Genomic DNA, 15455 nt, shown 5'->3' with positions numbered 1-15455 from the left:
GGGTTCCCAATCATTCAACAAAGGTCACCTGCCTCAGTGATCTACAGGTCTCTTCTCTGAGAAGTGTAAAGGGCTTATGTAATTTAGTGAGCAAGTAATTACCTCATCCTCAAATAAATATGTGGTCCCCTCTCTATTATAATGAAGACGTGAACTTATTTTGACTTTCGTAAAGATCAGTAGTTCTGACAGCATTTGGGATTGAATATATTCCTCTGTACTATGTGGCCTTAATAATTGTAGTTCCTCATTATTTGTCATTTTTGTGTGTCTATTGTCAACGATTTAATTGCTCATTTCTAGTGTATTCGTTTCTTGACGATATAAAAAATGACTTACATTTTCATCACTGATATTGGCTGAAAGGCTAATTCACTCTCTTGGCTTGACTGGATACATGAACGTTTGAAACAATTTCCACATTTGACCTATAATTTTCTAAGTTTCACTGGATTGATAGGTAAATGGAGTATGAATGAAATTAAGTAGGGTTTATATTTCGTTCGTCTCCATAAAGTGAGGCCAGGAGCAGTTATAAATCAAGTGGTTAAGACTTAACCTTATGCATTTAAGTAAATGTCTGGACATTAAAGCTCAAGTATTCATTCACCTCCTTATTTTATGTAGGGATTATAATTCCTATTATTTTGTGTTGAGTGTTGGATAGCTTTGTGTGTTTGAAAAGGTAACCTCGCGCTCAACACTGCCTTGTATTTAAAAATAAATGCTTATCCACTGTTAGCTTGATTTCTTCAATCGGCAGGACGAAGGTTACCCAGAGACTCGAAAGGTTCATTGAGTTGTAATAACAAATAAATCCTAAAATGAATGGTTTCTGAAGCATCCAACAGTAAACTTTTGTCAATCAGAGATCATTCATTGCTCATATAATAGTTAGCAGGAAGATAAAGATGATTCAGTGGTCGCAAACAATCCGAACTACTGTGATCTTTCCAAAACTTAAGATAGACTCATAGAATTGTAACAGAGGATTCACTATGGACACGTTATCAGGGGGTCGTAATTTACTTATCTAATAATAAGCCGTTAAAAACTAGAATTACATACGCCTTTTGCCCCTCGTCGGAGAGCATAGGCCGCTTATCAGAATTGTCCATCCAACCCTGTCCTGGACAATTCTTTGCAGTTGCTATTCACCTTAGTTATGCTTGCTGCCACTTCTCAGCGCAGTGTGTTCTTCGGCCTTCCCTTTTTCCATTTCCCTTCAGGATTCCAAGTTATAGCTAGCGTCGAGATGCAGTTTGATGATTTCCGTACTGTATATCCGCTTCCAACGTCTTTTCTTGATTTCCTCTTCAGATGGAAGCTGGTTTGTTCTCTCATACAGCGGGCTGTTGCTGATGGTATCCGGTCAACAGACATTGACTACCTTACGTAGACAATTTTTTATAAATGTACTTTATTGATGATGGTTGTAGTACTTCTCGAAGCTTCAGCTCCATACAATAGAACTAACTAACTTGACATTCGTATTGAAGATTGTGACTTTGATATTGGTTGGCAGTTGTTTTGAGTTTCATACATTCTTCAATCGTAGGAATGCTGACCTCGATTCGACAGTACTCGCCTTTAAGTCTGCATCAGATCCTCCACGTTCATCAATGATGCTTCCCAGATAAGTGAAACTTTCCAACTTTTCTAGAGTTTGTCCATCAGGTGTGATTTGGTTGGTATTCCGCGTGTTGTATTTGCGGATGTTGCTTCTTCCTTTGTGTACGTTGAGGCCTACTGGTGCGGAGACTGCTGCTACACTAATTGTCCTGAATTGCATTTGTTGGTGTGTATGGGATAGAAGAGTCCAAATCTTATAATTGATTCCGAGCTGTTCATTGTGTTCCGTGCTTCCCCTCAGATGTCGAGGTCTTCATAACCCAGTCGACCACCAGAAGAAAGAGAAAGGGGGGAGTAGACAGCCTTGTCTGACACCTGCTCTCGGATGCATCTGCCAGCTGTCCTCCATGCACCAGTTTGCAGTGTAGTCCGTCGTATCGATTCCGGATGATGATGACAACTTTATTAGGTACTCCATAGAGTCTAATGCTTCCTCGTAACCAATGAAGTTGATGTATAGTGACCAGATTCATCCAATTGATTGTTCAACGATAATCCCTCAGTGCAAGACTGATCCTTACGAATCCAGCTTGTTGATCTCGAAGTTGGGTGTCTACTGCATCTTTTATTCGATTCAGCAGGACTGTTGAAAAAATTTCCTGGTACTGGCAGTAATGTGGTGTCTATGTAGTTCTCACATTTGCTAAGATCTTTCTTCGGTATCTTGATGAGGTGTCCTTCTTCCCAGTCCGTCGGCACTTGTTCTTCCTCCAAAATCATCATGAATAGGACGTGTAGTATCTTTGCAGTTACCTCTATGTATTATTTCAGTCCTTCGGTTGTTATATTGTCAGGTCTTGCTGCTTTCCCACACTTCATTTTTCTGACACTCATCCTGGTTTCTTCAACTGTTGATGGTGTGACATCTATATGAAGATATGCATGTGTTAATTCGATGAAGATAATCTACTCAACAGTTCCTCGAAGTGTCCAACCCATCTATCCCTCTGTTCTCGAATCTCGTTGATCGTATTGCCTCCCTTGTCCTTGACCGGTCTCTCCAATATACCATATTTCCCTGGCAGTTTCTTTGTTCTGTCACATAGATGTTTCATATTTTCTTCTCTTACAGCTTTTTACGCTGTCGTTACTAACTCCTCCACGTGTTTCTGCTCGTCAGCTCTAACGCTCTCCTTCACTTGCTTGTTTGCTTTTGTGTGTTCGACTTCCTCCCTGACTTTCTCTGTTCTTGTTCGGCTGTTAGTAATTACTGTCTTTTTGTTCTTCCTTTCATGAATTTTGTCTAGGACTCCAAAAGAGATCCATTCCTTATGATGATGCCTCTTGCGGCCAAGAATCTCCTGACACGCTGAAATTAGTGCTCCTCTGATCCCTTTCCAGTTGTCCTCCATAGTAGTTTCCTCTTGGGACCTGTTGCCGAGAGTTATCTCGAATTCGTTGAGTTTGCCAGTACGTCAAATGAACGCTGTATAGAAACTGTGTAGCGCTGTTTGTCCAGTTGTCCATTGCTTCTTTAGCTTCAGTTTCACCTTGGCATCCACTGGTTGGTGGTGGTCTGAAGCTATGTCAGCTCCTCTCCTAGTTCTCACGTCTTCCATTGTACTTGTGAATTTTTAGTGATGTAAATATGAACTATCTAGTTCTCCGTGGTGTGATCAGGTGAGATCCATGTGGCCTTGTGTATGTGTTTGTGTGGGAATATAAATCGTCACCTCAGCAGAGCAGCCGATTTTTATTGAAGAGCTTCGTGTGATGCCAATAATGGGAAGATGTGACATTAAATAATTGCATAAGAAGTTGTGAGCCGAATGTTCTATTTAAATACACAGATTATGGACTCCATGTATAGAACGATGATTACTACAGACTCACTAACTTTATGTCTGAATAAGAGCCACATTATTAAACACCAGCTTTTGTGGGTGAAGCTGACGCTTCACGTAGTATTTAAATAAGCGCCCACCATCTTGATTTGACTCGATTTCAGAGAAACTATTTTCTGTTATTTGTCAACCGCTTACATATATGACCGAAATTCCATTGAGTCATTTTATTTTCTCTCTAGTCATTGTTCGCTATGTATAATTTTATTCGCTCCTTATGTAAGATCCGTTTTGAATGTGTTGTGCGTTGGTGAAAATCCCTCCATGTATATACTTGTACTTTATTCCTATTGATCACATTAGTTGTACATTGTTGTATTTTGATTACATTTGAATCGTTAATATTTGTATTTTTGTTATAATTTTTGTTTTTATTACGCATTTACTAAGTTTGTGTTTCTTCCTGAACTGCATCTGCGTTGTTTTACTTGACACTTGTTCTTGGCGGTAGCCATATTGACTTGTTCCTCCTGTTGTGTGTGATCTATCCAGTCAGGATAGAATAACGTTCATTTGTTGTGATTGGCAATTTTTCCTCATCTTCTATCAACTTCTTTATTTATTGTAATTTAGATTTAATTGATTGAACAATCATTGGTTGAATAGCCGGGTGATAATATTTGTTTAGGTAATGATTTACATTAAATTTATTATGAATTATAGAACCGCTAGTTACCCGATTACTTGTTCTGATTTCGACGGGAAAGGCGCGTGTCTAAAGTCACGGAAGGCTATTCTTCAACATCCAAACCGTAGTTTGGATCCTACAGTTCTAAACAAGTATTACTTGACCGAAATCCTTTGGTAATCGTTCACGGATTTTCTGGAAATAATTGGTCGTGTCGCTTATAATGTCAGTTAATCGTCGAAGGAGATCAGGCTCAAAGTTCGTCGATGTTAACGAAGAATCCCCTATTGTCAAGCAAGTGCCTTTTGACGTCCTTAAGGGTCATGGTTCAGACTTAAATAGGGTTAATTATCATGGCAGTGATTCTAGCCTTAATTCGATGTCAGATGATGTAAAAAATCTTAGTTTAAAGGAGGAGCAAGGGCCTGAATTACTAGGAAAGAGCATGTCGCCTATAGTCCATGTTGTTGGCCCAGAGCTACCAAAGGTTGAACTGAGTTATTTCGATGGAGAGCCAAGAGGTTATTGGAAATTTATAAGGCAATTTGAGACGTATGTAGCATCAAGAGTCACAGATGATAGCCAGCGCTTACTCTATTTGATACACTATTGTAAGGGTAAGGCTTAAACAGCTATTGAAGGTTGCGTCATGATGGAGGCATCCTCTGGCTATAAAAGAGCAAGGGAGATTTTAAAACGTTTTTTCGGACAGTCTCACGTAATCGCTTGAGAAACACTAGAGGACTTATTCAGTGCTGTGAATTTTGAGTATATTGACGGGGACCAACTATCAAATTTGGCTATTAAAATGGAAAACTGTGCCATGGTCTTGGAACAGATGAATTATACTTCTGATCTAAATTCCTTAGTTACCTTGGAAAGAATAGTGAGACTCTTGCCTCAACCTATGCAAGCCCAGTGGGCGGACTGGGTGGATAAATTGACTGAAGATAACAGGGAACCCACCTTCGACGAGCTCACTCAGTTTATCGCATCGCGTGCGAGAGTGGCTTGTAGTAGATTTGGACGGTTAGCAAACCGTTCTAGAAAAGGACATAACGTAAAGACGAACTGTCACGTGCAATCAGAGCAAGGGAATAGTTCGACAATGAAAACTAAATGCAGTATGTGTTCCTACGACCATGCCATTGATAAATGTCCACAGTTCTTAGCGCTTACAGTTCAAGACCGATGGTCTCACGCTAAAAGCAAGGGTATCTGTTTCGTCTGTCTTAGACAAGGACATAGAGTTAAGGAATGTAAGATGACAAAGCGCTGTAACGTTGAGGGTTGTGAAAAGAAACACCATTCTTTGTTGCACAGCGAGAGTGAGAAGCCTGGTATCTTGAGTTGTTGCGGATATACTAAATCACTAATCAGTCAAGTGTGTTTAGGCATGATTCCCGTACGGTTGAAATCGCGAAAAGCCGAGATTGCGGGTTATGCTCTGTTGGACAACGGTTCTGATGTGACACTGATAAAGTCAAACTGTTTGAGGTCTCTCGGGCTGAGCGAAGACGAAGCATCAGTGGTAGTTGAGACTGTGGGCGGTAATAGAACAATGAAGGTCACGAGTGCGCCTTTTGAGGTATATTCTTTAGATCGATCTGAACATGTTACGATCGAAGGAGCTCTGATTGTGGCAGGTATACCAGGTCATAAGCCGACAAAGTCGGCAGTGAACAGCCTAGTTAAGTGGCCACATTTAAGGGATGTACCGATAGATAACTTAGACTCTGAAGAAGTTCTGCTGTTGATTGGTTGCGACGTACCAGAAGCACACTGGGTGTTAGACCAGCGGTTGGGTGGGAGGAAAAGCCCGTACGCTGTGAAGACGTTGCTGGGTTGGACGGTCTTCGGACCTGCGTCGTATCCGGAATATAAGAAAAGAGTGGTCAATCATACCATTAAGATACAGACCTTGGAGAACGAAATACGTAAACTTTATGATGTAGAGTTTTCTGATGTTTATTCAAATGATAAATCAGCATCACTAGAAGATAAGGCGGCTATAAGGATTGTGGAAGAGGGCACACGCTTCGAAAATGGTCATTTTGTAGTTCCTATACCATGGAAAGTGAACCCAAATATGAAAGGGGGGAATTATGAAGTAGCAAGCAGTAGACTACAGAGTTTGAAGCGTAGATTGTTGAAAGATGACATTCTATATATCAAGTATACAAAAGGTATTGAAAGCAATTTTATTAAGGGCTATGCGGAGAAGATCCCTGAAATATAATTGCAACCTAGTTATCGCCCCCGTTGGTACTTGCCTCACCATGCAGTTATAAACCCGAAAAAGCCAGAAAAACTTAGAGTGGTCCTTGACTGTGCCGCTAAGTTTGCGGGTGTTTCTCTAAATGATATGATTTATCAAGGACCCGACACAACTGCTGAGATAGTGTGTATATTATTGCGTTTTCACAAAGAAGCAATCGCAGTCTCTGCGGATGTTGAAGAAATGTTCATGCAAGTGAAGGTCCCTAAGTCTGGTCGAGGAGCTTTAAGATTTCTGTGGTGGCAGGGGGGAGACATGTCGAAAGAACCATCCGATTTTCAAATGACATCTCATCCATTTGGCGCCATATCATCGCCGTTTTGCGCGAACTTTGCCTTGAATAAGACGGCCCAAATATTCTCTGACGGTTATGATGGTTATGTCGTAGATGCTGTTAAGAATAATTTCTATGTTGATGACTGCTTGGTATCTTTTCCCACTTGTGATCAAGCAAAGGGTTTCGTCAAGCAGATAAGTGAATTATTATGTAGAGGAGGCTTCAAACTAAGGAAATGGGTTACCAACTCGGAGGAGGTAAGGACCATCTTGCCTGATGTATGTAAAGAACAGTCCTTGATAGAAATGTCAACGGATTACGACACTACTCATCGAACCCTAGGTGTGGAATGGGATTTTAAACAAGATGTATTTAAGTTTTACTTTGATGCACCGGAAAGGCCTCTGACTAGGAGAGGTATTTTATCTATAGTTTCTTCTCTGTTCGATCCTCTGGGTCTGATTGCTCCAGTCTGTCTTACTGCCAAACTTCTCTTGCAAAAATTATGTAGGTCCCAAATAGGCTGGGATCAGCCTCTCAACGAGCCATACATGTCCGCGTGGCTAGGCTGGGTAAGTTTTATGCGTCAGATAGGTCACGTCACGGTAGCTCGAGGTATCAAGAGGAAAATCGACGAACCCGACGCGAAAGTGGAATTGCACTTGTTCAGTGATGCTTCAAAGGTTGGTTATGGAGCAGTTGCGTACGCACGAGTCAGCTATTTGAAGGAGCCACCATATTGTATCTTGTTGTACAGCAAGTCTAGGGTAGCACCTATCAGACAAGTCACTATACCGAGACTCGAGATGGCGGCAGCGGTGTTAAGTGTGAGGCTTAGTGAAGTATTACGGAGAAGTCTGCCTAATTTTTTCTGCAAAGTAAACTTCCATACAGATTCCATGAGAGTGTTATACTACATTAAGAATATGGAGAACCGATATAGCACCTATATAGCCAACCGCCTCGCTGTGGTGCACCAGTATACGAAGGTTGAACAATGGAATTATGTAAAGTCGTCACAGAATCCAGCCGATTGGACATCAAGAGGTATACAAAAAATGACTGATCTGGAATCTTGGTTCAAATGTCCTACCTTACTGCATGGCGAATTCTGTACAACAATCACTGACTGTCCGGAACCTACTCCTGACGATATTGAGTTTAGAAAAACTGCTGTGGTTAACTTGAGTAGTATAAAGCACAACATGTCACCTATTCTCTCTTATTACTCCGAGTGGTTGAAATTAGTCAGGGCCGTAGCCTGGCTTAGAAGGTTCATAGAATTTCTGATGGTGCTTCGTTCACCGAGTCATGAAGGATCCGTTCATCTAGGATGTTTAAAGGTCAAAGAACTTGACATCGCCAAGCGTAAAATTTTGTTGATGGTTCAGAAAGAAGTGTATGGAGAAATACTTAGTGGATTTAAAAACAATGGTAAAGTAGTTAGTCACAATGATCTGAAGGGCTTATCACCGATAATGCTTGATGGGTTACTCTGTGTTGGAGGCCGACTAAGCTACTCAGATTTCTCAAATGCCTTTAAACATCCAATAATATTGCCCAGTCGACACTTAGTGACAGAAATGATAATTAGACATTATCATAAGGAACAAGGGCACACAGGAACGTCACAAGTACTGGCCACGATTCGAAAAAGGTACTGGATAATAAAAGGAACCAGCACGGTTACGAGAGTGATAGGAAAGTGTGTGACATGCCGGCGGTATACGATGGTTACAGGGCAACAATTGATGGCGCCACTTCCAGCTTGTAGAGTGCAACAAGGATGGTATAGCTTCTCAGCCGTGGGAGTAGACTACTTTGGACCTCTGTTTGTCAAAAGAGGAAGATCATTAGAAAAAAGATATGGATGTGTGTTTACTTGCTTGCAAACCCGGGCAGTACATATTGAAATGACACATAGTTTGAATACTGATTCGTTTATAATGGCCTTGTTACGTTTTATTGGAAGAAGAGGGAAACCTGCCGAAATTTACAGTGACAATGGATCAAATTTCGTGGGTACGGTCTCTGAATTAAGGAGATTTGTGCAATAGTTGAATCAACAGAAAATAGACAAAGAACTGTCAGCTAGACAAATTCAGTGGCATTTTAACCCGCCCTCATCCAGCCACAGGGGTGGAGTTTGGGAAAGGATGATTAGGTCCATACGCCGGCTGTTATTGTTGATAACTAGAGAGCAGACTCTAACCGATGAGACTTTAAACACTTATTTGATCGAGATTGAAAGGATATTGAACGATCGACCCTTAACTCCGGTCGTTCAAGATGCTAACGATAAACTAGCCTTGTCGCCAAATAGTTTGTTATTATTGAGAGAATGTGACGGAATAGTCGAAGAAGGTAGCATCAGAGATAAATATGACAAACGTTGGAAACAGATTAATCATCTTGCTAATGTGTTTTGGAAAAGGTGGTTAAGAGAGTATCTACCGTCCCTACAAAAACGTCATAAGTGGTTAGTTGAACACCGCAATTTTCAGAAAGGGGATGTAGTGATCGTAGCTTCGGACATATCGACTCGTGGAAAATGGCCCTTAGGCGTAGTCGAAGATTGTAAAATAGATGACGACAGAAGAGTTAGAACAGTGGTTGTTCGTACGAACGGTGGATTAGTCAGGAGAGATATACGTAGATTATGCCTCCTTGAAGGCTCGAATTAGTTCCTCGTGTTATTAGTGTAGTTAGGTCGAGTAGGCGTACTGTTGTAAGTCCTACTCGTTCCTATGGTGTGACATGTTATATAATGAACCATGACCGTAGGCATCAAGGTAGCTTGTGTGGTATGGAGGGATTTTGGGGGCCGGTGTAAGATCCGTTTTGAATGTGTTGTGCGTTGGTGAAAATCCCTCCATGTATATACTTGTACTTTATTCCTATTGATCACATTAGTTGTACATTGTTGTATTTTGATTACATTTGAATCGTTAATATTCGTATTTTTGTTATAATTTTTGTTTTTATTACGCATTTACTAAGTTTGTGTTTCTTCCTGAACTGCATCTGCGTTGTTTTACTTGACACTTGTTCTTGGCGGTAGCCATATTGACTTGTTCCTCCTGTTGTGTGTGATCTATCCAGTCAGGATAGAATAACGTTCATTTGTTGTGATTGGCAATTTTTCCTCATCTTCTATCAACTTCTTTATTTATTGTAATTTAGATTTAATTGATTGAACAATCATTGGTTGAATAGCCGGGTGATAATATTTGTTTAGGTAATGATTTACATTAAATTTATTATGAATTATAGAACCGCTAGTTACCCGATTACTTGTTCTGATTTCGACGGGAAAGGCGCGTGTCTAAAGTCACGGAAGGCTATTCTTCAACATCCAAACCGTAGTTTGGATCCTACACCTTATTCTCAGTGATTGGACTGAGTCATCATGTGCTGATTTCACTAATCTGTGCTTAAAAAGTTAAAATCGACGGTCACATATATAGGTCACATATTTTGATTTAGGTCTCGCAATTTTAGGGACTCTCGTGGAATATTAATTCGTTGTCCTTAAATACTTATCGAAAAAGAATGAGGACGATATCGAATGAACAGAATTTGACAATATTGGTTTTGAAATCCTTCCATATCCAAGTGCCTTGCTGCTCTTCTGATTCTCTTTCTTTTTTTCTACAGAATCTTGCTCTGAGGGCACAGCTATGGAACGTCTGACGTCTGGAACAAACTTGACGTACGTGTCTCCCCAAGGTCATGGTTTACAGCAAGCGCTCTACGAGTCTACCTTATAACAACTATAAACTTAATAATTTGGGAAGCATACTGTGCGCCCACAAGTGTTGTAATCCATAGACCATGCCTGTAAAAATGGCATGTACCTGCTCATGCAGAAATATATTATTATTATTATTAAAACCAAAAACTCACTCATGCTAATACATTTCTGTAATAATGTCGTTCGTGTCACACAGTCATCCAAGTAGCCATAGTACCCGGTTAGTACAAAAGGGTAATCAATATTATATACTAATCACGAAGTGTGACTTCAACGTTGGCTGTTGGTCACACCAGTTCCGTCTAACTCGAGTGGGCCCCCAGTCATTCAACACACATCATCCCCACCATAATCTACAAGGTTCTCTCCAACGCCACACGAAATTTTCGAAATTTCCACGCTGAATAATTTACGAAGACACTCCAGAAAAGTTCACGAGCCCAGAACAAATTACTGTCAGCTGATTATTGACTTTCCCATGGAATCATAAACGAGTGGAATCCAGTACCTCAGCACATTGTTGAGGCTCCATCCATCGACTCTTTCGAAAGAAAGTTGGATCAACTGAAAGACCATCATCGCCAGGACTAACACAGGCCGTCAAGCCTTCTGTCCTTTCCAAAACTGAAACTGATAATAACCTCGATTACCCCTTCTGACTACAGCTATCCGTTTCTTTTAAAGTAAAAATGTTGATGGCGGCAGCCCACTGTTGCGATCGCCTCGTGTGGTTATATTCATTGTGTGCCTACTGAAGCTTCCGTTACTGCCTTGTCTTTGTTTAACAAAACACATTCAGGAAGTGTGAGTATGAAGGTGCCGTCACATATGCAGCTGTTAATGAAAGAAGAGTCTTCAGTTTGAGGTTGCTGAGACTTGTATTTCACCGAAATCACTATCTATAAACGTTAAACCAATGGTCTAGTGGTTAAGCGTTCTCATGTGAAACCGAAATTATTAGTAGTCATTTACTGGGGCAAAACGGCTGTTCAATAATTGTCTAACATCAATCACTTCATGATTTCAATGAAAATAAATTTGATAGAATTGTAAGTGGTATGATGAAGGGAACTAATATCACTATTAGGAAAGCAAATGAAATTCTATTCTTTTTTCGAACGACTATTCCCGACTTCCCGCTGTCTGTCTGAAGTGTGCTGAGTAGTTGCCACAATGCAGAAGAGAAGTTTCTACACATGGAGATGCTCTATCATGACAGACTGAAGTCGGATCTTTTTAGAATTTCAGAAATTTGACTACGTCAGGTCAACTCACGAGAGCCTAAATTACAGCTTAATTATAGTGGCCTATGTGTGTCTAAAAATTCTAACCAACAGTCGTGGTCTTCCCTAGGTTTTCCTGTAGATCTGCAATACAGTGAAGCATTCCTGATTGGTATCTGTGGTGGCAAAAGAAAACCATCCGATCTCAATGAAATATTCACAGTTTTTGTAACTGAGTTACAAGTGTTGCTGACAGTAAGCCTTAATGCCGGTAAGTGTCGAGTGAATCTAACGGTGAAGTCACTATTATTTGTGACACTACTCGTAGCAGTGTTATGTATGTCATTGGCCACAACGGTACAGTAGGCTGTGACAAATGTTTTAGGGACTTGCCTCAGTAAGTGAAAAACTCTTTCAAAGTTTACATTCAAAGTCTAATGAATCAGAGCATATAACGTTATTTGAATGTGTAATGGTTTCTCGACCGAAATCATCACATTCAGAGACTCGAGGTTTTCGATTACTAGGCCATCAGACAGCAAACGGTGAACCTTGATAAATCACACGAATGGTTGAGTGTGGTAGGGTAAGGTTTTGTCCATTCAGTAACCTTTGACATTTCTTCACTGACCCGTTTTCCTCCAGTGCTATAGGTATATTTAAATGATCTGCGTCAGCCACGACCGTACGTGGATTACCATGACAGTTTTACTTTGTAATTGCATCTCAATCCCAACGGAACATTCTGAGGTTATTATTCCCGTTTTGCATACATTCTCTTGTATAGGGTGATATCATTTACAAACGCTGGTCGCATATATAATAGTTCGGTGCATTAGGTCTGCACGTTGGTCAGTGCTTCGGCATAATTACCTGTAAAGCTAATACGAATGTTGTATGTAGTAGTTTCGAAGTTTGAGACGCCTTTGCCATGATTTATAGCATCAATCCAAACAGTAAGTCCTGATCAAAGACAAGGAACGATAGCACATTTTAGTCAGTCTTGGCGACTGTCTGATGAAGAAGCAATTGGTTATCTACGGGAACGATATTGTCTTTACAGATATTCTTGATCGCATAGATCCCAATGGTCACCATTCCTTGAGACTGTGCGACGTATCGCATCATTATGGTAAGTTGTCATCAACTAGAACTAATTGCTTTCAGATGACGAACCAGATAACTAAAGAGTCAAAGAAACGAATTGATTAGGATACCAAATTAATTCGTTGTTAAAGCTGTGAAATGAAAAATCAACGACTTATACACTTCTAACGAACTAGAGGTTGCTAAAATTTAGGCTGGATTTGTACTAATTGAAATACTGGCTGTGAACATTTTGACTGGAAACCATTCGTTAGTGGGGACATTAGATCCCCAGAACTCACTTAGGAAAAAACCTAATTTCGTTATTTAATTTAGAAAATTTGAATTTCTTTGTCTTCGCGCCAAGGGCGCTCTTGTCACCATGTCGTATTTCCCACTGGGAAATATCTTAAATGCTATTGGTCCGTTGTGTCTTTTAGTATGCTATTTGGTAACTCTCCACAAGGACGATTTTGCACTGTACATATACGTTTTGAATTGTGTATGTTATTATCGCTTGTTTCTGGCTGTTTTACAGAATATACTTCCCATTCCAAGCTTGGACTTCTCCTTCTAGTTAGCGTGGCCGGGATGCATCAATAACTAGCTTACCAGTCTTTGGTCACTGAGCCTTGTTTCTCATTCACAGATTAAGTGAACTTGGGATAGCTTCAACCCTTGCAGATTTGTGCTGATTGAATTATTGACTGTAAACATTTTGACTGGAAATTGTTCGTTAATAGGTAAGTAAGTATCTATTGATCACATGCTCATAAGGTAATTCATCAAAAACAGAGGTGTTCTAACAATTACTTCCATATTCTTCTACGGCTGCTATTAACGAATACATTAGTCATACTATACCTTGTGCCAACAGGTTGCCCACTGAAGATAACAAAATATTGAAAATGATTTGGATGCAAAAGCTGATCTGCCCAGCAAGATAGACAAATTGACTGCTAACATCGGAAGCGTATCAATCGTTGTGAAGGACAGGTGTGGAGGGAGCATAGAGACTTGAACTTTCACATTCCCATTAAAAACACCAGAAGAAATGCGCATTGTCTAAGTTTCATTGGGGGAACAAATGTACCGTGATTACTTCGTGAGTTTTGACAGGTATTCAAAAATTTTCAGTGGTCAAATTGCTGGAGATTGTTTGTGAAATTCAGGAGCCAGCCCATGTTGATGCTTGGACTGGCTATGATTTACAAATAACACGGATATAAAAACCAGATTGGTGTCAGTAACTACAGATTCTGCAGCACAACAATCTTTGCTTATCATCAGATGTTCCGTGTTCATGGTTCCACAGTGCTACCTGTTCAGGAAAAAAATAGCACAAGCAATAGATGTTGCGAGCCAGGTTTCACTGCATGGCGCAAGAGATAAAGTAAGCAAGCGTGGTTATCGATCCAAAGAAAGTATGAGCTTAATGCAGTTTAGATCTATTACTGAATATCTGTATGTTTTTGTCAATTGCAGTTGGACGGTTATCTTGAATTTATTATTTAGTGTCGTTCACTTTTAACTGACTTCTTAAGTGCTCAGTAACTTAGGTGTAAGTTATTAATTCAGCAAACATTTTCGCACTACCTTTCATTCATAAAACCATTTCACACATCGTTATGGATTCAGAAGTTGGATGCTTGCAATAAGATTAGGCATTCGTTTGTGTACTATTTTGCGCTGTTTTGACACTACGCCGGTTACACAGAAGGGTGACGTTTCTGTTCTTTTTGTAGGACACTGTTAACGACAGTCCAACTTCTACGTAATGAACACAACAAAAACACGAAAGCGGCTTCTAAGAATATAAAGCCGTAAATTATGGGCAAAAGATTCATTTATATTTTTCAATATTTAAAGTACAGTCTCGATTATAATTCATTAGTCTTCTAACTATTGCACTGCATATCTATTGCGTTTGTCATTACAAATGCTGTAAAGATAGGACTACTTCGGTGAGGCGAATGAACCGTGTTTGTGTGGTCATGCTATATTGTCTTTTAAGAATCATCCACTAGGCTCCGTGGAAAACATTTATACAGAATAGATGTGTAGCAACAAAAATATTGGTATTGACAACAATGGCATAATTGCTTAGAGTTGCCTTATGTGAAGAAAGAGAAAGACCTATATAAACAAAACATAGTAGTAGTGTAGTAACCACCCGATCGGGAACTCGACATGTGACGTTTTGCTTTCTAGAAGTTTCTGGAAAGACGTCTAAAGAACGCTGACTGGACAAGAGGCTTCTCATTGTTTTAAGGGCCTTCCTTGGCTTTTTTTAGAGAAGTTACCTGGATATCCTCGGCACGGAGTCACATCAATTAGCCACAAAAAGATGGTGATGTTTGAGAGTATGTCCGAACTAGCCTTCAACCAAAATTTTTTGTGCGACAGCTTGTATGGCCAGAGAAATGTTATTGAGCCCTAGCCCAATCGCCCGACGTTTCGGTCACTGACTGTCGAACAGTTCACCGACCCTCCTGAAGTTAAAGGACAACGCTATGGACTGGCCCATCAGATGGTGTCCGCATTTTGTTCCTTGAACCTACTCTTACTAATATATTTCCGTACTAACGTCCTTTGTGTTGTACTGTCCCCAGCTCAGCCGTAGTACCTGGATACGACTTAAGGGTGATCCACGCTAAGTTCTGACCAGGAAATGCGACTTCAAAGTTGGCTGTTGGTCACGCCATTTCCGCCCTACTCGTTTGGGACCCCAAT

General features: G+C 40.3%; 1 protein-coding gene across 1 annotated transcript in view; it reads left to right on the top strand.

Annotated features, from left to right (window-relative positions):
* Positions 1-10339: 10339 nt before the first annotated feature.
* Positions 10340-15455, top strand: part of MS3_00008540 (uncharacterized protein) — a gene marked incomplete at both ends in the record, with an annotated part of 28287 nt that continues 23171 nt past the window's right edge. Inside the window, one exon of the mRNA XM_012941532.2 lies at positions 10340-10371. Coding sequence (XP_012796986.2) covers positions 10340-10371 — 32 coding nt within the window. The remainder of the gene's footprint in view (positions 10372-15455) is intronic.

This window comes from Schistosoma haematobium, chromosome 6 (genome assembly GCF_000699445.3).
Source record: "Schistosoma haematobium chromosome 6, whole genome shotgun sequence".
NCBI classification, from domain to species: Eukaryota; Metazoa; Platyhelminthes; class Trematoda; order Strigeidida; family Schistosomatidae; genus Schistosoma; species Schistosoma haematobium.
This window is presented reverse-complemented; position numbering and strand designations above follow the sequence as displayed.